The following is a 23426-nucleotide window of genomic DNA, read 5'->3' as shown; positions in this document are numbered from 1 at the left end:
CATGGGGAACCTTGCTGAAGTCCATTTACACCACATCTACTGCTCGACCTTCGTCGCCCTGTTTGGTCACCTTCTCAAAGAACTCAATAAGATTTGTGAGGCATGACCTGCCCCTCACAAAACCATGCTGACTGCCTTTAATCACGCGATGTTTTTCCAAATAGTCATAAATCCTATCCCTCAGAATTCTTTTCAAAACCTTGCTGACCACAGACATAAGACTACTGGTCTGTAATTGCCAGGGATTTCTCTATTACCCTTCTTGAAAAGAGGAACAACATTTGCCTCCTTCCAATCCTCTGGTGCGACTCCCATGGAGGGTGAGGAAGCAAAGATTTTCGCTAGCAGCTTAGCAACCTCCTTTCTCACTTCCTGGAGCAACCTAAGATAAATCTGATCTGGCCCTGGGACTTATCAATCTTAATGTTTGCCAAAATTTACAGCTTATCAACTTCATCAATCTTGATCTGTTCAAGCCTGTGTCCCAGCTCCTCAAGTTCTCATTCATGACAAGGTCTCTTTCCTTAGTGAAAACCAAGGCAAGAAACTAATTTAGGCCTTCCCCTATCTGCTCAGACTCCATGTACAAGGTCCCTACACTATCCCTGACCGGTGCTACCTTCTCCCTGATCGTTCTTTTATTCCTCACGTAAGAGTAAAATTTTTATTTGAATTAAATGATTTTCGATGATTAGGGTAGACTAAAGTTGAAAAGATTATACTCAAGTTATATAGATGAGTGAGCACTATAATTGGTTAGGATACTGTATTTGCACAGCTCAAAACTTTCATCATTTCCAGTGCAGTTGGATGGGATGAAAGTTCCCTTGCTCTGCTGTTTTTGAGGATCTTGTATTGATCAAGCTTGATAAATCTCAGTCCCACAGCTGAGCATTTCATGTCTGTAAAATGATATGTTAATATTGTGTAAAAGTCTTGGAAATGAAGAAAGGTGTTTTTCCTCTGATGGTCATTTTCCCTCAGAAGACATGGAGGTTAGGTCATTGAATCCATTTGTTTGGCTGAGTTTGGAATTATTTGATAGACAAGGCAGTTGATGGCTATGGAGTCAGTCAGGAAAGTGGGTGATGAGACTAAACACCGAGCAGCCATGATCTTATTGAATAGCAAAGCAACTTTGAGGGACCAAGTAACCTAATCCTGCTCCTAAATTCTAGGTTTCTAACTGTTGTGCTCAGTCTCCATCCCAGTTCCAAACTTGAGAAATCCAAGAACAAAAATTCACACTCTTAGATTAAGTGTTTTAACTTTGATTTTGAGATCAGAGCTATGGACTGGATTTAAAATTAGTTGATCTCAAATGAAAGATTTTGTTTTCCCCCTTTGGGTTATGATCTAAGCTAATGGTAATATTGGACAAGTCAGACCTAATGTGAAACCTAGCTTGATAAGTTTTGTTTGTATTGGTATTTTACTGAACATATTCATGAGAGGGTGCCAGTACAGTTTTAACAAAAGAAACCCAAAGTTTATTACACACAAAACAAAAAGGTATTTTACACTATACACCAGTAATTTAAGACCATTCTATTAAAAATATCAAATAAATATTCAACTCTTTTGTCTTCAATAACATCCTTACAGATATTCACATACTGGTGAAAGGTCACCTGTGTCTACTTTAAAGTTCCATATTCAATCGGCGCAGCTATCATTGGTTCCTGGAGCTTTCTTCTTATTGACTTCTAAGCACTTTCAGAACAAGCATATAAAACTTCTAGCTATTTTCTAATTCTGAACAATTGATCCTTAGTCACTCAGGACATTTTTCCTAGCTCTGATTTTTCTTTTGGAGAAATGCATTATTCTCGTAGGACTGAACCTGCGCACACTCCCTGGCCTTTTGGATGATTCAGTCTTGATGTCATAGGATACCATATTGCCAGGCAAACACAATTTTATTTCTTTGACCTTGTTTCTAATGCTTTGAACTATTCATCCAGAGGGTTTAGAGACCTCACTTAGATGCAGGTAAACAAAACCTCAGGTAACTAAAACTGTCCTCTCTTTCTTAACAAAACAATATGAAATTACAAAAAAAATCCTAAACTAGACATGATTCTGTCTACTTTAAAATTCAGGTTTCCAAATAACAATAACTTCATGAAATCTTGTCACACCTTTATGTAGGAGTGGATATGTGAACTTTTCAGAAATGATTCAATCTCGTCAGTTTCCTTTTCCACAATTTATGGATAAATATCTAGACCAGGATTACAGATTTCGAACTTCATTGAAATTTTGTTTTCGTTGAAGCTTTGAGCGTGGATGAACAGTGAAGATTGAATGAAAGTGGACAGTTTTGGGGTTTTGCTTGGATTACCATTATTGATTGTGGTATATTTCTGTACAGTTTTACCTGCTAAACTGGTATAAATAGGGAAAGTTGAGTTTTTTTTTGGAAATGTAGGTTTTTGTGGGCCAAAAGGCTTGTATTGGTTATACTTTCATGATAGAGTCATATAGCACAGAAACAGATCCTTTGGTCCAACTCGTTCATTCCAATCAGTTTTTTTCAAAACTAAACTAGTCCTATTGGCCTGCTCTTGGCCCATATCCAGCTAAATCTATCTTCTTCGTGTATCTGGCCAGATATCTTTTAAATGTTGTAATTGTGCCCGCCTCTACCACTTCCTTTGGCAGTTTATTTCATATGTACCATTCTCTGCGTGAAGAAGTTGCCCCTTAGGTCCCTTTTAAATCTTTCCCTGCTCGCTTTAAACCAATGCCCTCTAGTTTTGAACTTCCTCTACTCTAAGGAAAAGACCTTTGGTATTCACCTTGTCTATGCCTCTCATGATTTTATAAGCTTCAATAAGGTCATCCCCTGAACCTCTTATGTTCAAGGGGCAAAGGGTCCCAGCCTATGAAGCAATCATTTGTGCTTAATTTATTCCACCTGCATCTAGAAAACCTTTATGTCATAATCCTTGCATTCCAAGTTTAGTAAATGTGAGATGATAGTCAAGGCTTTGTTCTCAACAGTTGATCTTTTCAGTAATGTTCTGCTGAATGTGGTTGATTCTCTGGATTCCATGGTGTGTAGGAGTTGCAGAAAATTGACCGTTGCATTGAGCTATGTTATAGGACTAGGAGTTTCAGGCTTTGATTATTAAGTCGTCCGGCTCTGTATGACCATCATCCCTGAAAAAATCCACTGTGTACTGTGTTCATTATTCACCAGAATAATGTTACAATTTCATCTGACCAAAGATATTACATTTCTTTACTATGTTGTGGTGGTGAAATAAGAATACACAACTTGACTTGGTGGATAGAATTCATTCTTCCTGACAGAAATGAAAAAGCAAGTTTGCTGCTTCTGTATTGGTTCAGCATAATCCCCAGTCTGCATTTACCACTCAGGCATTACTGCACAAGAAAAATACTGACAAGTTGTATTTTTGGACTACAGTGGAAATCTTATTTTGATGAGGGTTTTAGACCTGGCATTGTGAAAATACAGAACTCGTAAATTTGTTGGAGTTGTCTTTGAGGTCTTAGTTCAACTCAGATATAATGACAGGTCTCTTTGAATTAGTAACACAATTTGTGGATTACAACAAATAAACAAATAAAATCTACAGTTATTTTTCAATTAAACAGATGCTCCACTGTCCTCACCATCTTCCTTTCCTTGTATTTTGATTATTAAACTCCATATTTGTCACGCTCCTGATTGTACTAACTATCTTTAACCAAGTTCTGTCGTAGTAAATGGGTATTTCTGGTGGTGAGGAGATTTCGGGGAGGTATCGTATATATACTCGAGTAATAGTTAATCTCACGTAAAAATTGACCCCTTAGTTTTAGCCAAATGATCTCGAATTTTCAATATATCTCATGTAAAAATCGACATTAGTTCTTCACAGATAACAGATTACTGTTTATGAGTCAGTGTGCCGCCGTCACGTCCCGCTTCAGTATTCCAGTCAGCCGGTTGTTCCGCTCTACTCCGCTCCCGGCCTTCCAGTCCGCTGGCTGTTGAATTCCACTTAAGGTTTTCAGAATTACCATAATTCGTTTTTTTTTCATTCGTTTAGAGATCACTTGGGCTTCTGCTAAAGATTATGCTATGAATTTTGACAGGCATGAATTTCAGCCCCTCAAAAGTAGTATTTATATAATAGTTGACCCCATAAGTTTAACCTTATAAAGTAGTCAAAACATTTGTCTATTACTCGCGTATATCCAGTACTTTGCGATGGTCCTGATTTAAAAAAAAGACACATAAAAGTGATTCTAGGAACGTTTAGTAATGTTACTACAAAAAAGCTTTTAATTTGAAAATTATGATGGAAGGACTAACCTTAAGTAATTTCAAGATTTAATAAAACTACTTTGTCTTTGTATCATGCTCATTGTGATTTTGGAGTATGTACAGGATATTGTTGATTGCGACAAAGATACAAGTGTGAAACCCTCATTGTGTTCTCCTGGCCTCGTATCTACAAAGTCTTAATTGAATACGTTCAAAGAAACGTAATTGAAGATAAAACAATTAATGCTGGTATTTACATTGAAATATTTATTAATTGTAGCAGAGAATTTATTTTCTGAAGCATTATCTTCCTAATTCACTTGTAACATATTCCAAACACTAAGATGCAATCATTTGCTCCAAGAAGTTTTGTTTGTGTTAGTCATTGAGAGCTATCTGTTATCCCACGTTTTAGACCACCCGATTTTCCCTTGCAATGGAATTCCTTGCCCCACCTCTGCTTGTAGTGTACCTGCGTAATGCAGCTTTTCATAGAATTGTATTGACCACTGTATGATCTCTCTCTCTCAATGCCGCATTCTACCCACCTTGTTAAATTTTAAAATTTTGGGCAAGTGCAGCAGGTTTTATTCCGAGCTTTTTAAAATTGATATCTTTACACTGATCTCTTTTAATAGTTTTATACATAAGATTGAAGATCATGTGTAAAAGTGTGGAATAAAGTTATGTAACTAACTTTTACAGAACTTATCAATAAACTCAATATTTTGGAAGAGGAGGAGGAGCCCCCTGTCACAAGACTCGACCCATTTAGAGAGTTTGATACTCCTGGACTGAATCCTTTTGGAGACCCAGATGATGATCCTGATATAGAAGGTATAAAGTTTTATTTCACTGTAGTATGTACAAAATAGCAATTTTTAAAATATAACAGTACAGATTTTGCAATAATGCTGTTTCATGCTGTTGTTGAGAGTTTAAAGTCTTGTAAAGCTTTTGGTTCTAAAAAATCAATTGGCACAAGGCATTAAGCCATGAGAATAATAATTGTCATTCGCTCAGTTCTGCTGGTTGTTTTGCTAATATTTTAGAAACTGCACTATCATTCTCATGATTTGAAAATGCCTGTGTTGGACTGGGGTGTACAAGGTTAAAAATCACACAACACCAGGTTATCGTGCAACAGGTTTAATTGGAAGCACTAGCTTTTGGAGCGACACTCCTTCATTAGTTACCGACAAAACCACCTGATGAAGGAGCAGTGCTCTGAAAGCTAGTACTTCCAATTAAACCTGTTGGACTATAACCTGGTGCAGTGTGATTTTTAACTTATAATTCGCAACTCACTACTGACATAGTAGCGAGTTATAGAGATATACAGCATGGAAACAGACCCTTTGGTCCAACCCGTCCATACTGACCAGATATCCCAACTTAATCTAGTCCCACTTGCACCCGGCCCATATCCCTCCAAACCCTTCCTATTCATATACCCATCTAGATGCCTTTTAAATGTTGCAATTGTACTAGTCTCCACCTCTTCCTCTGGCAGCACATTCCATATGTGTACCACCCTCTGCGTGAAAATGTTGCCTCTTAGGTCTCTTTTATGTTACCCCTCTCACCCTAAACCTATGCCCTCTAGTTCTGGACTCCCCCACCTCAGAGAGAAAAGATTTTGTCTATTTATCCTATCCATGCTCCTCATGATTTTATAAACCTCCATAAGGTCACCCCTCAGCCATCGATGCTCCAGGGAAAACAGTCTCAGCCTGTCCCTGGGACAGCACGGTGGCTCAGTGGTTAGCACTGCTGCCTCACAGTGCCAGGGACCCAGGTTTAATTCCAGCCTTGGGTGACTGTCTATGTGGAGTTTGCACATTCAGGAAGTATGGGATACAGGGAGATTTGGCTATCTGGATTCAGAATTGGTTGGCTGACAGAAGGCAGAGAGTGGTTGTAGATGGAAAGTATTCTGCCTGGAGGTCAGTGTTGAGTGGGGTCCCGCAGGGCTCTGTTCTTGGACATCTGGTCTTTGTAGGTTATATAAATGACTTGGATGAGGAGATTGAGGGGTGGGTGATTAGATTTGCCGATGACACAAAGGTTGGAGGCGCAGTTGATAGTATCAAGAGCTATTGCAGGCTGCAGTGTGATATAGACAGGACGTAGAGCTGGGCTGAGAAACGGCAGATGGAGTTCAACCTGGATAAATGCAAAGTAATGCATTTTGGAAGGTTGAACTTGAATGCTGAATATAGGATTAAAGGCAGGATTCTTGGCAGTGTGGAGGAAGAGAGGTCCCTTGGTGTTCAAGTACATAGATCCCTCAAAGTTGCCAACCAAGTGGATAGAGTTGTTAAGAAAGCATATGGTGTTTTGGCTTTCATTAACAGGGGGATTGAGGTTAAGAGCCGCAAGGTTTTGCTGCAGCTCTACAAGTCCCTGGTGAGACCATACTTGGAATATTGTGTCCAGTTCTGGTCGCCCTACTGTAGGGAAGATACGGCGGCTTTGGAGATGGTGCAAAAAAGGTTTACCAGGATGCTGCCTGGACTGGAGGGCTTATCTTATAAAGAGAGGTTGACTAAGCTCGGACTTTCCTCTCTGGAGAGGAGGAGGAAAAGAGGTGACCTGATTGAGGAATACAAGATAATGAGAGGCATGGATAGAGTCAATAGCCAGAGACTTTTCCCCAGGGCAGGATTGACTGGCAAGGGGGGTCATATTTTTAAGGTTTTAGGAGGAAGGTATAGACAGGGATATCAGAGGAAGGTTCTTTACGCAGAGAGTTTGAATGCATGGAATGCATTGCCGGTGGTGCTGGTGCAAGCAGAGTCATTGGGGACATTTAAGTGACTGCTGGACATATGCACATGGATAGCAGAGTTGAGGGGTGCGTAGGTTAAGTTATTTTATTTTACATGAGGATTAATCCTCGGCACAACATCGTGAGTCAAAGGGCCTGTTCTGTGCTGCACTTTTCTATGTTCTAAGTTCTAAAACATCAAGTGGATACAGGGAGAACTAGCCATTTGGATACAGAACTGGCTCAAAGGTAGAAGACAGAGGGTGATGGTTGAGAGTTGTTTTTCAGACTGAGGCCTGTGACCAGTGGAGTGCCACAAGGATCGGTGCTGGGTCCTCTACTTTTTGTCATTTACATAAATGATTTGGATGCGAGAATAAGAGATACAGTTAGTAAGTTTGCAGATTACACCAAAATTGGAGGTGTAGTGGATAGCGAAGAGGGTTACCTCCGATTACAACAGGATCTTGATCAGATGGGCCAATGGGCTGAGAAGTGGCAGATGGAGTTTAATTCAGATAAATGTGAGGTGCTGCATTTTGGGAAGGCAAATCTGAGCAGGACTTATACACTTAATGGTAAGGTCCTAGGGAGTGTTGCTGAACAAAGAGACCTTGGAGTGCAGGCTCATAGCTCCTTGAAAGTGGAGTTGCAGGTAGATAAGATAGTGAAGAAGGCGTTTGATATGCTTTCCTTTATTGGTTAGAGTATTGAGTACAGGAGTTGGGAGGTCATGTTGTGGCTGTACAGGACATTGGTTAGGCCATTGTTGGAATATTGCGTGCAATTCTGGTCTCCTTCCTATTGGAAAGATGTTGTGAAAATTGAAAGGGTTCAGAAAAGATTTACAAGGATGTTGCCAGGATTGGAGGATCTGAGCTACAGGGAGAGGCTGAACAGGCTGGGGCTGTTTTTCCTGGAGCATTGGAGGCTGAGGGGTGACCTTACAGAGATTTACAAAATTATGAGGGGCATGGATAGGGTAAATAGACAAAATCCTTTCCCTGTGGTCAGGGAGTCCAGAACTAGAGGGCATAGGTTTAGGGTGAGAGGGGAAAGATATAAAAGAGACCTAAGGGGCAATGTTTCACACAGAGGGTGGTACGTGTATGGAATGAGCTGCCAGAGGAAGTGGTGGAGGCTGGTACAATGACAACATTTAAAAGGCATTTGGATGGGTATATGAATAGGAAGGGTTTGGAGGGATATGGGCTGGGTGCTGGCAGGTGGGACTAGATTGGGTTGGGATATCTGGTCGGCATGGACAGGTTCGACCAAAGGGTCTGTTTCCATGCTGTACATCTCTATGACTCTATGACTAAGTGGTGCACATTTCTAGACAGTGTTGCTTTTCGAAGCAGTGAGGAGAATGCTTTGAAGCTGAGCAACGCAGGTAATGTTTGAGTTGAGGAGAAACTGCTTGATGAAGGCCCTTGAATTTGTTTTTAGCTTGTTGCAAATCAGTAAATATGTGGGCAGTCAGATGCATCCAGAGCCTGGAAAGTGTAAACATATCTCTTGCTCTGCCATTGTCCATGCAAGTTGTTAGACAGAAAATCTAAGAAAGCTGAAAAGAAAAAAATTCTTACAAGAAAACAAATAGGTTCACCTGATCAATTCTTGAAGTGCGAAAAGACCAGCAGTTTGTTGTCATTGCTGAAATTAAAAGGAACTGTGTGAGATAACTGCTGGAGCTATTCGGGTGTGTTTAAACTAGCTGAGCAGGGGGATGGGAACCGGAGGTGTAGGTGCAGTGCACAGGAGGATGAGAGTAGGGAGGACAAGGACAGGATTTCAGGGTCACAGGAATGTGCTGGCAGACAGCAAACTGGTTTGAAGTGTGTCTACTTCAACGCCAGAAGTATCTGAAATAAGGTAGGTGAGCTTGCAGCATGGATAGGTACCTGGGACTTTGGTGTTATGGCCATTTCGGAGACATGGATAGAGCAGGGTGGGGAATGGATGTTGCCGGTTTCAGGGTTTAGATCTTTCATAAAGAACAGGCAAGGCGGTAAAAGAGGGGGAGGCATGGCCTTGTTAGTCAAAGATAGTGTAACAGTGGCTGAGAGAATTTTTGATGAGGACACATCTACTGAGGTAGTGTGCGCTGAGGTTAGAAACAGGAGAGGAGAGGTCACACTGCTTGGAGTTTTTCATTAGCCTCCACAGAGTTCCAGGGAGTTGGAAGAGAGGATTAGCAAAATTATTCTGGGTAGGAGTGAAAGGAACAGGGTGGTCATTATGGGGGACTTTAACTTCCCCAACATTGACTGGAAATGTTATAGCTCCAGTGCGTCGGATGGATCAGTTTTTGTCCAACGTGTACAGGAGGGTTTCCTGACACAGTATGTTGAAGGGCCGACAAGAGGGGAGGCCACACTGGATCTGGTGTTTGTTAATGAACCAGGCCAGGTGTTTGATTTAGTTGTAGGTGAGCACTTTGGAGAGAGTGACTATAATTCAGTTACGTTTAGTTTAGCGATGGAAAGGGATAGGTACATGCCACAGGTCAAGAGTTATCGATGGGGCAACGGCAATTATAATGTGATTAGGCAAGAATTAGGACGCATAGAATGGGGTCGCAAAATGCAGGGTATGCAGACAATCGAAATGTGGAACTGGTTTAAGGAACAGATATTGTGTGGTCTTGATACGTATGTCCCTGTCTGGCAGGGAGGAAGTGATCAGGTAAGGGAACCGTGGTTTACTACAGACATTGCACCTCTTGTTTAGAAGAAGAAGGAGGCTTATGTGTTGATGAGGCAAGATGGTACAGATGAGGCGTTGGAGAGTTACAGATCAGCTAGGAAGGATTTAAGGAGAGAGTTAAGAAGAGCATGGAGAGGACACAGAGCATTCTTTAGCAAATAGAATAAAGGAGAACCCTAAAGCTTTCTATAGGTATGTGAGGAATAAAAGAATGATTAGGTAGGAATAGGGCCAGTCAAAAACAGAAGTGGGAAGTTGAGTGTGGACCCTGTAGAGATTGGAGGGGTGCAAAATGAACATTTCTCATCGGTGTTCACTCAGGAAAAGGAGAATATTGTAGAGGAGAAGAATGAGGTACGAAATATTAGACTAGAAAGGATCGAGGTTAGTTACGCACAGGTGTTATCAATTCTCAAAGGACTGAAAGTAGACAAGTCCCCTGGGCCGGATGGGATTTATCCGAGGATTCTCTGGGAAGCTAGGGAGGAGACAGCAGAGCCTTTGGCTTTGATATTTGAGTCGTCATTGTCTACAGGTTTAGTACCTGAGGACTGGAGGATTGCAAATGTGCCCTTGTTCAAGAAGGGCAGCAAAGATGATCCAGGTAATTATAGACCAGTGAGCCTTACTTCTGTTGTAGGAAAGATTTTGGAAAGGATTATAAGAGATAAGATTTATGATCATCTAGCAAGCAACAATTTGATTTCAGATAGTCAACATGGTTTCGTCAAGGGCAGGTCATGTCTCACAAACCTCATTGAGTTTTTTGAGAAGGTGACCAAGCATGTAGATGAGGGTAGGGCAGTTGACGTGGTATACATGGACTTCAGTAAAGCCTTTGATAAGGTTCCACATGGTAGGCTGTTGGAGAAAATGCAGAGGCATGGGATTGAGGGTGATTTAGCAGTTTGGATTAGAAACTGGCTTTCTGAAAGAAGGCAGCGAGTGATGGTTGATGGAAAATATTCAGCCTGGAGTCTGGTTATTAGTGGTATGCCACAATGATCTGTTTTGGGACCACTGTTTTTGTCATTTTTATAAATGACTTAAACGCAGGAATAGGTGGATGGATTAGTGAATTTGCAGACTACACTAAAATCGGTAGAGTAGTGGACAATTTGGAAGAATGTTACGGGTTGCAGGGGGACTTGGATAAACTGCAGAATTGGGCTGAGAGGTGGCAAATGGAGTTCAATGCAGCTAAATGTGAGGTGATGCACTTTGGGAAGAATAACAAGAAGGCAGAGTACTGGGTCAATGGAAAGATTCTTGGAGTCCATGTACATAGATCCCTGAAAGTTGTCACCCAGGTGGATAGTGCTGTTAAGAAGGCATACGGTGTGTTAGGTTTCATAGGTAGAGAGATTGAGTTCCGGAACCGCAATATCATGCTGCAGCTATACAAAATGCTAGTGCACCCGCACTTGGAATATTGTGTACAATTCTGGTCACCTCATTACAGGAAGGATGTGGAAGCATTGGAAAAGGTGCAGAGGAGATTTACGAGGATGTTGCCTGGTCTGGAGTGAAGGTCTTATGAGGAGAGGCTGACAGACTTGGGTCTGTTCTCATTGGAAAGAAGAAGGCTAAGGGGGGATTTGATAGAGACATACAAGATGATCAGAGGATTAGATAGGGTAGACAGTGAAAGCCTTTTTCCTAGGATGATGATGTCAGCTTGTACGAGGGGGCATTACAAATTGAGGGGTGATGGATTTAAGACAGATGTCAGAGGCAGGTCCTTTACGCAGAGTGGTAAGGGCATGGAGTGCCCTACCTGCTAATGTAGCTGAAAATGTGTTGCTGGAAAAGCACAGCAGGTAAGGCAGCATCCAAGGGACAGGAGAATCGACGTTTCGGGCATGAGCCCTTCTTCAGGAATGAGGAAAGTGTGTCCAACAGGCTAAGATAAAAGGTAGGGAGGAGGGACTTGGGGGAGGGGCGTTGGAAATGTGATAGGTGGAAGGAGGTCAAGGTGAGGGTGATAGGCCGGAGTGGGGTTGGGGGCAGAGAGGTCAGGAAGAAGATTGCAGGTTAGGAAGGCGGTGCTGAGTTCGAGGGATTTGACTGAGACAAGGTGGAGGGAGGGGAAATGAGGAAACTGGAGAAATCGGAGTTTATCCCTTGTGGTTGGAGGATTCCCAGGCAGAAGATGAGTCGTGTTGCTATGGTCTGGTGATGGAGGAGTCCAAGGACCTGCATGTCTTTGGTGAAGTGGGAGGGGGAGTTGAAGTGTTGAGCCATGGGGTGGTTGGGTTGGTTGGTCCGGGTGTCCCAGAGGTGTTCTCTGAAACGATCCGCAAGTAGGCGGCCTGTCTCCCCAATATAGAGGAGGCCACATCGGGTGCAGCGGATGCAATAAATGATGTGTGTGGAGGTGCAGGTGAATTTGTGGCGGATATGGAAGGATCCCTTGGTGCCTTGGAGGGAAGTAAGGGGGGAGGTGTGGGCACAAGTTTTGCATTTCTTGCGGTTGCAGGGGAAGGTGCCGGGAGTGGAGGTTGGGTTGGTGGGGGGTGTGGACCTGACGAGGGAGTCACGGAGGGAGTGGTCTTTTCGGAACACTGATAGGGGAGGAGAGGGAAATATATCCTTGGTGGTGGGGTCCATTTGGAGGTGGCGGAAATGACGACGGATGATACGATGTATATGGAGGTTGGTGGGGTGGTGGGTGAGGACCAGTGGGGGTGGGTTCTGTCCTGGTGGCGATTGGAGGGGCGGGGCTCAAGGGCGGAGGAGCGGGAAGTGGAGGAGATGCGGTGGAGGGCATCGTCGATCATGTCTGGGGGGAAATTGCAGTCTTTGAAGAAGGAGGCCATTTGGGTTGTACGGTATTGGAACTGGTCCTCCTGGGAGCAGATGTACAGTATTGGGACTAGTCCAGTTTCTCCAGTTTCCTCATTTCCCCTCCCCCCACCTTGTCTCAGTCAAAACCCTCGAACTCAGCACTGCCTTCCTAACCTGCAATCTTCTTCCTGACCTCTCCGCCTCCGCCCCCACCCTCACTCCGGCCTATCACCCTCACCTTGACCTCCTTCCACCTATCACATTTCCAACGCCCCTCCCCCAAGTCCCTCCTCCCTACCTTTTATCTTAGCCTGCTGGACACACTTTCCTCATTCCTGAAGAAGGGCTCATGCCTGAAACGTCGATTCTCCTGTACCTTGGATGCTGCCTGACCTGCTGTGCTTTTCCAGCAACACATTTTCAGCTCTGATCTCCAACATCTGCAGTCCTCACTTTCTACCTGCTAATGTAGTCAACTCAGCCACATTAGGGAGATTTAAACAATCCTTAGATAACATGGATGATTTTGGGATAGTATAGGGGGATGAGCTGAGAATAGTTCACAGGTCGGTGCAACATCGAGGGCCGAAGGGCCTGTTCTGCGTTGTAGTGTTCTGTGTTCCATAATTTAACCTACCATTGTGATACGAAATTTTGATCTTCAGAATTTTGTTCTCTTGCTCTCTCTTTCCCACCCATGATGTGTCAAACGATCTTTCTTTTGTTTGTTTTGATCATGGCTGAGCAGATGTATTTGGGCTTTAAAAGTGGTTTGGTTTAAGTCACAGTCATAAATTAGGAATTGTTTGCTCTGCATTTTAGAACATGAAATAGTACAGCACAGGAATAGGCCCTTCGGCCTATGATGTTGTGCCTCGGATGATGATGACTAGCATGAGGGGATATAGCTTTAAATTGAGGGGTAATAGACATAGGACAGATGTTAGAGGTAGTTTCTTTATTCAGTAGTAGAAGCGTGGAACACACTGCCTGCCACAGTAGTAGACTTGCCAACTTTAAGGATATTTAAATAGTCATTGGATAAACATGTGGGTGATAACAGAATAGGGTAGGATAGATAGGCTTCAGATTGGTTCCAGAGGTCAGTGCAACATCGAGGGCTGAAGGGCCTGTACTGCACTGTAATGTTCTATGTCCTATGATGCCAAATTAAACTAATCCTTTCTGCTTGCCCACAATCCATATTCCTCCATTACTTAGTTATTCATGTGCTTATCTAAAAGCACCTTAAACACTCCTATCATATCTGCTTCCACCAATACCCTGACAGCAAATTCCAGAATGCCATTAGGGAAGGAATTCCAGGATTTTGACCCAGCCACACTGAAAAAAATGGCGATAGATTTCCAAGTCAGGATGGTGAGTGGCTTAGGCGGTGTTCCTATGTATCTGCTGCCCTTGTCCTTCTAGATGGAAGTGATCATGGATTGAAAGGTGATGTCTGAGGATCTTTAGTGAATTCTTGCAGTGCTTCTTGTAGATAGTCGCAGCAGCGTGTACTGAGTGATGGAGTAGATGTTCGTGGATGCTGTGCCAATCAAGTGGGCTTCTTTGTCCTGGATGGTGTCAAGCTTCTTGAATGTTGCCTGCACCCATCCAGGCAAGTGGGGAGTATTCCATTACACCTCCAACTTGAGCTTTGTTGATCGTGGATAGGTTTTGGGGAGTCAGGAGGTGAGTTACTTGCCACAGTAATGCTAGCCACTGACCTGCTCCTGTATCCACTGTTGTTTATGTGGTGAGTCCAGTTGAGTTTGTGGTCAATGATGACTCCCAAGATATTGCTACTGGGGTATTCAATGTTGGTAATACCATTGAATGGCATGGGGCGGTGGTTAGAGTGTCTGTTATTGGTGATGATCATACCCTGGCATTTGTGTGACATATATTTGATGCGTGTCTGCACAAGCCTGGATATTGTCCAGAGCTTGTTGCATTTGAACATGGACTACTTCAGTATCTGAGAAGTCACGAATGGTGCTGAACATTGGTGCAATCATCAGCGAACATCCCCATTTCTGCCCTTATGATGGAAAGAAGGTCATTATAAAACAGCTGAAGACAGATTGATCTTCAGGCAGGAACAGCAAGATCCCACAGAGCTGACTGTGAGAGGGGTGTGGGGAGAGGTGAGCAGGGAGGTTGGAGATTGAACAATTCAGCAGTTCTGGGAAAGAGGGAGGATCCAGAGAGTTGTAGGAAGGGAATCTACAGGGGAATGTGAACAAGGTGGAGATGGGAAGGATGGGGATTGAAGAAAAGATGTGAGACAGATGGGGAGAGAGAGAGAGCTGGGAACACAGATGTAGAGGTGGGAACTGGAGAGTGAGAGGAAGGCAGTGACAACTGTGGGATCAGACTGTGCAGCAGTCTCTGTCCATCTTTTTTCCCCTTTGTCCCTAAGGAACACCTGCACAAATGCCCTGGACCTCCATCAACCATGACCATCTTTGTACAGATACCGGTCAGGTATAACTCCGACCACCGGAGAGTTTGACCTGATACTCATTGATTCCAGTTTTGCTAGGGCTCCCCGATGCTACACACTGTCGAATGCAGCCTTGATATCAAGGGCTGTCACTTTCACCTCACCTCTGTAATTCAGCTCTTTTGACCATATTTGAACAAAGGCTGTAATGAGATCAGGAGCTGAGTGGCCCCTGGTGGAACCCAAGTTCAGTGTCGCTGAACAGGTGCTGCTTGATAGCACTAGTAATGACACCTTCATTGGCTATAAGTTCTCTGTATTCTTTGGAATAAATAGAAGCTGTTGATTCATACCTGCATATAACTAGCAGATATGGAAGTGGAATGCAGGGGAACGCTGTTGTCATGTATATATGTATGGTCGAGAGTGTGGTGCTGGAAAAGCCGATCCGGTCAGGCAGCATTCGAGGAGCAGAAAAATCGATGCTTTGGGCATTAGCCCTTCATCAGGAAAGCCTGGTGAAGGGCTAATGCCCGAAACATTGATTCTCCTGCTCCTCGGATGCTGCCTGACCTGCTGTGCTTTTCCAGCACTACACTCTCGACTCTGACCTCCAGCATCTGCAGTCCTCATTTTCTCCATGTATGTATATAATTAGAGAGTCCTTCCCTGATTGTTCTACCACTCACAATTGCACTTTTAGAGAAAACATTGAAAGTTATGAACCTGTTGTTGAATGAATTAATGAATACAAACTGGATTCATCAGACTTTAGCAGTGCAGTAATGCAAACTAATTTTATAAGTTCATAAGATACAGGAGCAGAATTAGGTCATTTGATCCATCGAGTTTGTTCCGCCATTCGATCATGGATGATATACTCCTCACCCCCCTTTTCCTGCCTTCTCTCCATATTTTCTTCAACCCATTAACAATTAAAAATCTGTCTAACCTCAAGCTAACCTTCTCTGGATGTGCACGGGAGGAAATTATTTTCCATTCTCTCCTTTTGTGCAAGGAAAAATATCGTAGTAAACTGGGTGGCTGAGGGCCCTCCAGAATTTCTGAATTGGCACAGATTAATCATGGAATGTATTCCCCTTGCCTTCCTTACAAATATGGTGCACCAAAAGACTGAATTATTCTATAAAGTTTGGCAGCCCTTCTTGAATTATATAGATACAGACGTTTCGCCATTTTGTCAAAAGCTTTCATCTAGTTGAGGTGACGGCTGGTCCAGGGACCCTTGGGGGAGGAATCCCACATGAATACGGGTTTTATTACGACTGGATGTTAATTCATTCTGAGCATGTACTTCACTATTTAATTATTACGTTATCTTTTTTTTCTCTTGAGTAATGTAAGATATTTGATCATACACTCTGGTTAGTTATAGGTTAGATTAGTAGTTAGTTGAGTTTTGTCTTTTTTTTCTCTCTGTATCTCTTCTTTTTGTTTGACAGATTTTGGCTATTATTTATTTAAGATTTAATTGTATATTAGTGTTTGTACTTGTGGTTTTTTTATTTGTAAGCTTGTAAAAACACGTTAAATTTTCAATAAAAATATCTCTTAAAATGAAAAAAATTCTGTCTAACTCTTCCTTACATTTCCTCACTGTCCCAGTATCCACCGTACTTTCAGGCAGTGAATTCCCACAGATTCACAACCCTTTGGGAGAAGTAGTTTCTCCTCAACTTGTTTTAAATTTGCTGCCCCTGATCCTAAGACAGTGATCTCTTGTCCTAGAATGCCCCACAAGAGGAAGAATGTGCTCCACATCTATTTTATCCACATCTTCTATCATACGGAATACCTCTATTTGATCTCCCCTCGTTCTTCTAAATTCCAGGCCTAAACTGTTCAATCTCTCTTCATATGACAAACCCCTCACCTCTAGGATCAATCTAGTGAACCTTCTCTGAACTGCGTCAATGCCACTACATCTTTCCTCAAATAAGGGACCAAAACTGTGCATAATATTCCAGGTGCGGTCTCACCAATATTTGATATAGTTGCAACAGTACTTCCTTCCCTTTATGTGCTAGTCTTTTATGTATAAAAGCCAACATTCCATTCGCTTTCTTTACTATCTGCTGTACCTGCATGCTCATTTTCTGTGACTAGTACATCGAGATCTCTCAGCACCGGGGCACTCTGAAGTGTCTCCCCATTAAGGTAATAGGATGCCTTCCCATTTTTCAACCCAACTACATGACCTCACACTTATCCACATTAAACTCCGTCTGTCACTTTTTGGCCCACTCTCCTAATCTATGTATACCTATTTGTAAGGTTCTTATGTCCTCATTGCAATTTACTGTCATGATTATTTTTGTGTCATTTGCAAATTTGGCCATTGAGCCTTCTGTACGTATCTAAGTCATTAGCGTAAATTGTAAACAGCTGGGGTCCAAGGATCAAACCCTGTGGAATCCCACTAGTTAAATCTTGCCAGAAAAAAAAATTATCCCAACTCTTTGTCTTCTGTCCATCAGCCAGTCACCTATCCAGGCTAATAGATTACCCCTAATTCCAAATGATCCAACCTCATGAATCTTCTCAAACACCTTCTAGAAGTCCAGATAAATTACATATACAGCATCCCCATTGTCTACCTTGCTTGTTACATCTTCAAAGAACTCTAGCAAATCAGTCAAATATGATTTGCCCTTCATAAAACCATGCTGCCTGTTGCACACTTAGCTTGAGGGGAAGTAAAAGGAGGGATGAAAAATCACCTACAGAAAGCAATCATCTAATTCCAGCCTTGACAATGCACAGAAGGATTCAAGAGCAAAATTAAAAGACATTCTGTAGGCCAGCTACAAAGATGTTCCTTGTACCTGTAACCAGGCTCCTGCTGAAATTCTCTTTCGCCTCTGTCGAACAAATAGTGCAGGCTGGAAACTACATTCTAGATTTTCCCGTCACCTAAATTTTGTCAAAGTTACTAAACCTGAATGTTTGATTGCTGCTTGTGTTTTATTTTTGGCATGTTGCATGATGAAATGTCTTGTGGGCCTTGTCTATCTTCCTGTTGATTTGGCAATTCTAGTGGCCCTCAGATTGGCCTCCCTTCCATTCTCTGTAGATTTGAGCCTCTCAACTCTAAATTTTGTAGCCAGCATTCTAATTTGCTCAGGGATTCACCAATTCTGAATGGATTAATTTATATAAGCTTCCAGCTTTGTTGCACCTTGTATTTAAAATTCTGTATCTTTTCTTTGAATTCTACACCACCATCCTCCGCCCTGGGTCTGTGACTTCTGCCTGTAAGTTCCTAGATCCTTCTAAGAACTATGTGTGTGCTCCAAGTCTGGCCTTAGGTGTTTTCCACTCCCAAGATGGGCACCCTCTCCACCACCCATCCCATTGACAACCATACCATCTAATTGCCTAGACCTGGAGTTCTTGAATTCTTCCCAATTTGCAACCCTGCCTCTTCACTGTAAGACTCTCCTTTTTGTCACCTGCCCCTAACTTATCCTACTTTGGTTTGGTGCCAAATTTTAGCTGATGACTTTGCCTGTGAAGCACCTCAGGTGGGTTTTTTTTGTACATCAAAAGTGCTATGTAAATACAAATACAGAATAACCTTGATTATCTGACTGAGATGGGTAGGGAGTATTTTGTTCGGATAATTGATTGTTTGGATAATGTTTTTACGGGACCTTGAGATCTTGTTCGGATAACCTGAAATTCTGATAATTGACGTTCTGATTACCGAGGTTGTTCCGTAGATATGTTTTTCAATGCTGTAATATCAGGCCTATTCCCACTAGGTGGAACTCTTGTAAGCATTTCCTCATTCAGAGCAGGATTCTGAAACAGAAACTGAAAACAGAGGAAACGCTGACTTTGTCAGGCAGCACCTAGGAATTCGCATTTTGGGAGTAGCTATTTCTTCAAATACCATCATTCTTGCTGTTATGCAAGTGAAAGCAAAATACTGCAGATGCTGGACTTCTGAACCAAACACAGAAAATGCTGGAGAAATTCAGCATCTGTGGAGAGATAAATTGAGATAATGTTTAGAGTCCAGTGTGACTTCTTCAGTTTTGAAGACCAACAAAATATTATTTGACTTGATCCATTATCTCAGCTTTGCTTCCCTCAAGTGCTGCCAGACCTCCTGAGTGTCTCCTTTGGACGCTATTTCAATTTCATCTTTTTCTAATCAGTTTTTCCTGTCAAAGTAGACAAATTCACTTTTTCTCACAAAGTACTTCATTTTTGCTTACTCACTTAACTGTCTCGATCCCTTTTCAAACCTACAAGCAATAAGTCTGTAAAATTCAGAATAGAGTTTAACTGGAGATAGACTGTAGAACTCAGGCACAGGAGGATCCTAGTCCATGCATCGCAAAATGTTAGCATGCAGGAGCACAGGTGACGAGGAACGCGAATGAAATATTGTTTCTTGCAAAGGGGATGGAAAATAAAAGTAGGGAAGTTTAGTTACAGTTGTACAGGGCATTGGTTAAAAACACATCTGGAACACTGTGTACAGTTTGACCGTCTTTATTTGAAAATGAATGCAATTACATTAGAAACAGTTCCGAGGAGAGGACTTCATGTGACTCGTCCCTGAGAAGAAGAGATTACCCTATGAAAAAAGGCTGACTTGGAGAGGTGGTGATGTAGCTGTAATGTCACTGGCCCAGTGAAGGAAGGCTATCACTCATTCCTGTTCTGAAGAAGGGTCACTGGACCCAAAATGTTAACTTTGCTTTCTCTCTAAAGTGCTGCCTGACCTGCTGAGTTTTCCCAGCAATTTCTGTTTTTGTACCTGTCTGGCTGATCTGTGACTCCAGATCCACAGCCAAGTGGTTCACCTGCAAATGCCCTTTGAGATGACTAATGAACGACTCAGTTGTATCAAACTGCGATGAAATCTCAAAGGAATTAAAACTGTGTGGACTGCAATGGTTCAAGCAGGGTGAAGAGGCAGTTGGGGGGTGTGGGGCAATTAATGTAGATGCCCACATCCCATAAATGCATAAATTAAAAAACACAATTGGGCTGATAACCATTGGATGAATGCAGTATTTTCCTGCAATTGGATCATTTCTGCAATCTTGTAGGTTATAAAATATGAACACCATTGACTCGGTGAGTGACACTGTGGCAGATCTGTTATATATAGACTAAAAATCCTATGTATGGGGGGTTCCCTGATTCATGAATGTCTGACTTATGAGTACTCTTATTTATGAATGCGATCCATCCAGGGTGTAATTTTAAGACCTGCCATATGAATATTTCATGTACTTATGAACAGCTGTTCTGAATTGCATACAAATCACCTTGTAAATAGACTCTTGAATGGAACCCATTTGCAACGCAGGGACTGACAGTATAGAACGTACATCCTGCAAGTGCTATAATTACTTCCTGTAACATTTTTCAATTCTATTTTGTGGATTTGACCTTTATTGTTATGTAAATGTATATGTTTACCTCACTGTGGGCAAAGTTTAACTTTATCTGAGCTAAACATGAAGGGGAAAGGAACGTAACTGACAATGTACAAGATGCTGTTGGTTCATTCAGCTACAGCATGTTACATATTACAAATCTATCTATGTTACATAGATTTGTTTTGTTTATGTAGCTGTGAAATGTGAGTAAAACATTTATAAATAAATGAATCAGGAGGAACCCTCCATCCTGCTCTGCTGTTTGATATGGTCATGACTAACATTCTCTCTCTACCCCACTTTCCCACCCACTCACAAATTCCTCAATTCCTTGAGAGATCAAAAATGTCTGTATCTCAGTCTTGGATATATTCAGTGATGGAGCATCTATGACCCTAGGTTGCAGAATTTCACAGATTCACAAGCTGTTGAGTGGAGACATTTCTGCTCATTGTCTGTACTAAATGATATGTCCCTTATCAGGAGATTATGTCCTGCATTCTAGATTTCCAGTGAAAGGATTTTTCCTGCCTTGTGTGAAAAAAACACTGCTTGTTTTGGTATTCATTTCTGAAATATATTTTTGTTTGTAGGCATTGCTGTGAAAGATTCATAGATATAATAGCCACTTGCATGAAGTGTTTGTGAACTAAGCCACACAAATTAACAGCTGATGTGTACACCCCTATCGTCTGTGAGGATATTGCTATGAGATTTTTCACTGGGCATGTGCATTTCCCCCTCAGTCACTCTTCGTTGTAGCTTCCTACTCGATGACACAGGTGTTCCCAGAATGCTATCATTTTGAAGGTAATATCATAGGACGATGGAGCACACAAGGAAGACCATTCATGCTGTTGTGCCACTGTGAATTTATGCAAGTGCACCTCAGCTAATCACCTTTTCCTGCAGCTTTAATAAATCTTCTGCCCAGATAGTTATCCAATTCACTCTTCTCTCAGAGTAATGTAAATCTGTAGAATTCTTTACTGCAGAGGACTGTGGAGGCTAGATTGTTAAGCATATTCAAGGCTGAGATAGATTTTTAATCAGTAAGAGAGTCGAGGATTATGAGGAAAGGGAGGAAAATGGAATTGAGGATTATCAGATCAGCCAGGATCTCACTGAATGACGGAGCAGACTTGATGGGCTTCATAGCCTATTTGCTGCTATGTCAAATGACTTTATGATTCTACCTTCACCATGCTCTCAAGCATTGCATTCCAATGTTAAACACTTGCTGGGAAAGCCTGCTTTTCTTCCTGTCAACCTTTTTGTAGAAAGAGAAATGTATGGAAGTAAGAATTGTGTTTTTGCTTCAATTGTGTAATCATTTTAGGTTTTGCAGGAATTTTCTGTGCTGTCATTTTTTTTTACATTTAACTGTTTTACTTCAAATGTAAATCTCTCATAACTTTGTTTGCAGAGAGAAATATTGGAACAATGTCAGCCGCAAGACCAGAAGAATCCTTCTACGATAATGATCCTAACAATCCTTTTAATGAACAGTATGAGAATTCTCTCAATCCCTTTGATGTATATGATCCTCAACCTGACAGGATTATTGAAAATAGGATAGAAGCAATAGAACCACCTAAACCAATGAAGAGGCAGAATGTCAAACCTGTGGACATGAGCAAGTACCTCTATGCTGATACAACAAAAACAGAGGAGGAGGAATTAGATGAGTATGTTATTAAAATATTCCAATATCTGATTTGAATTTGTTTTGTATACCTAATAGCATACAGGCTAATATCTTAAAAACTTACGGGTGCTATCCGATGGATACACTTAAACCTTCAATGATGCTGAAAGAGATCATTACCTGTTTGTTCACCTATGTAAGCTGAGTTTAATAGGTATTAAAAATCATATAGTCAGAGCATCCAATTTCATGCACTTTAGTTTAGTCAATTAAGTTTCCAGTACGTTTCTTCTATAAAATGCATCAAAGGAGACGGTTGCATGAATAAATACTGCAGCTTAGACCATAAAAGATATCTGTTTATTTATTTACATTTCACCCCGTGTTCGAACTGGTCAGATTTTTCTTCAGCTCAGGTGGGACCAAGTGAATGGCTAATTTGGTTCGGTCCTTGGGAACATCTTTTCCATTTTGTGAAGCATTGCATTTATTATGCCAACATAATTAATTAAATTCTTCCAGAAATGTATTGAACAGCTTCTGAGAAAAGCACTATGAATGTGGTGGGTTTAGGTTGTCAGGCTTGGAACAATTGTGTACCAAGTTTAGATCTTAGTCTTTTAAAATCTTTAAAAATTCTCCTCTCTTACTGAGCAGTGTTTTGCAGCATTTGGACAGATCATTTCTTCAGTTGAATTCTGACATTTGAAATGTAGGAATTGCAAATTGCAGTGGATGTAATGGCCAAGTGAGATTATTGCTAGATTATTAATTCAGAGACCCAGGTAATGTTCTAAGGACCTGGGTTTGAATCAAATTGGTAGCATAGTGAACAGTGAAGAAGACTATCTAAGATTACAAAGACATCTTGATCAATCAGGTCAATGCGCTGAGGAGTGACAGATGGAGTTTAATTTGGTTAAGTGCGAGGTATTGCATTTTGTAAAACAAATAAGGGCAGGACTTGTACAATTGTACAATCGTAGGGCCCTGGGTAGTATTATATAATAGAGAACATTAGGGGTTCAGGTACATGATTCTTTGAGATTTACGACACAGGTAAACAGGATGGTTAAGGCATTTAGCACACTTGCCTTCATTGTTCAGCCCTTTGAGTATAGGAGTTGGGATGTCATGTTGAGATTGTAAAGGACATTTGGAGGCCTCTTATGGAGTAACGTGTCACCCTGCCATAGGAAGGGTATTATTATGTTGGAGAGGGATCAGAAAAGATTTGCCAGGATGTTGCTGGGACGGGAGGGTTTAAGTTGTAAGGAGAGGCTGGATAGGCTGGGACCTTTTCCGCTGGAGCTTTAGAGGCTGAGGGGTGACCTTATAGGGGTTTATAAGGTCATGAG

At 41.7% G+C, this 23426-nt stretch overlaps 1 protein-coding gene across 5 annotated transcripts in view; it reads left to right on the top strand.

Moving 5' to 3' along the window:
- The window catches only part of ehbp1 (EH domain binding protein 1), a 398936-nt gene that overhangs the window by 120719 nt on the left and 254791 nt on the right, over positions 1 to 23426 (top strand). For all 5 annotated transcript variants that reach the window (XM_072581599.1, XM_072581598.1, XM_072581595.1 and 2 more), the window contains 2 exons: positions 4988 to 5119; positions 21847 to 22108. In XM_072581599.1, coding sequence (XP_072437700.1) covers positions 4988 to 5119; positions 21847 to 22108 — 394 coding nt within the window. The remainder of the gene's footprint in view (positions 1 to 4987; positions 5120 to 21846; positions 22109 to 23426) is intronic.

Source organism: Chiloscyllium punctatum, chromosome 11 (genome assembly GCF_047496795.1).
Source record: "Chiloscyllium punctatum isolate Juve2018m chromosome 11, sChiPun1.3, whole genome shotgun sequence".
NCBI classification, from domain to species: domain Eukaryota; kingdom Metazoa; phylum Chordata; class Chondrichthyes; order Orectolobiformes; family Hemiscylliidae; genus Chiloscyllium; species Chiloscyllium punctatum.
This window is presented reverse-complemented; position numbering and strand designations above follow the sequence as displayed.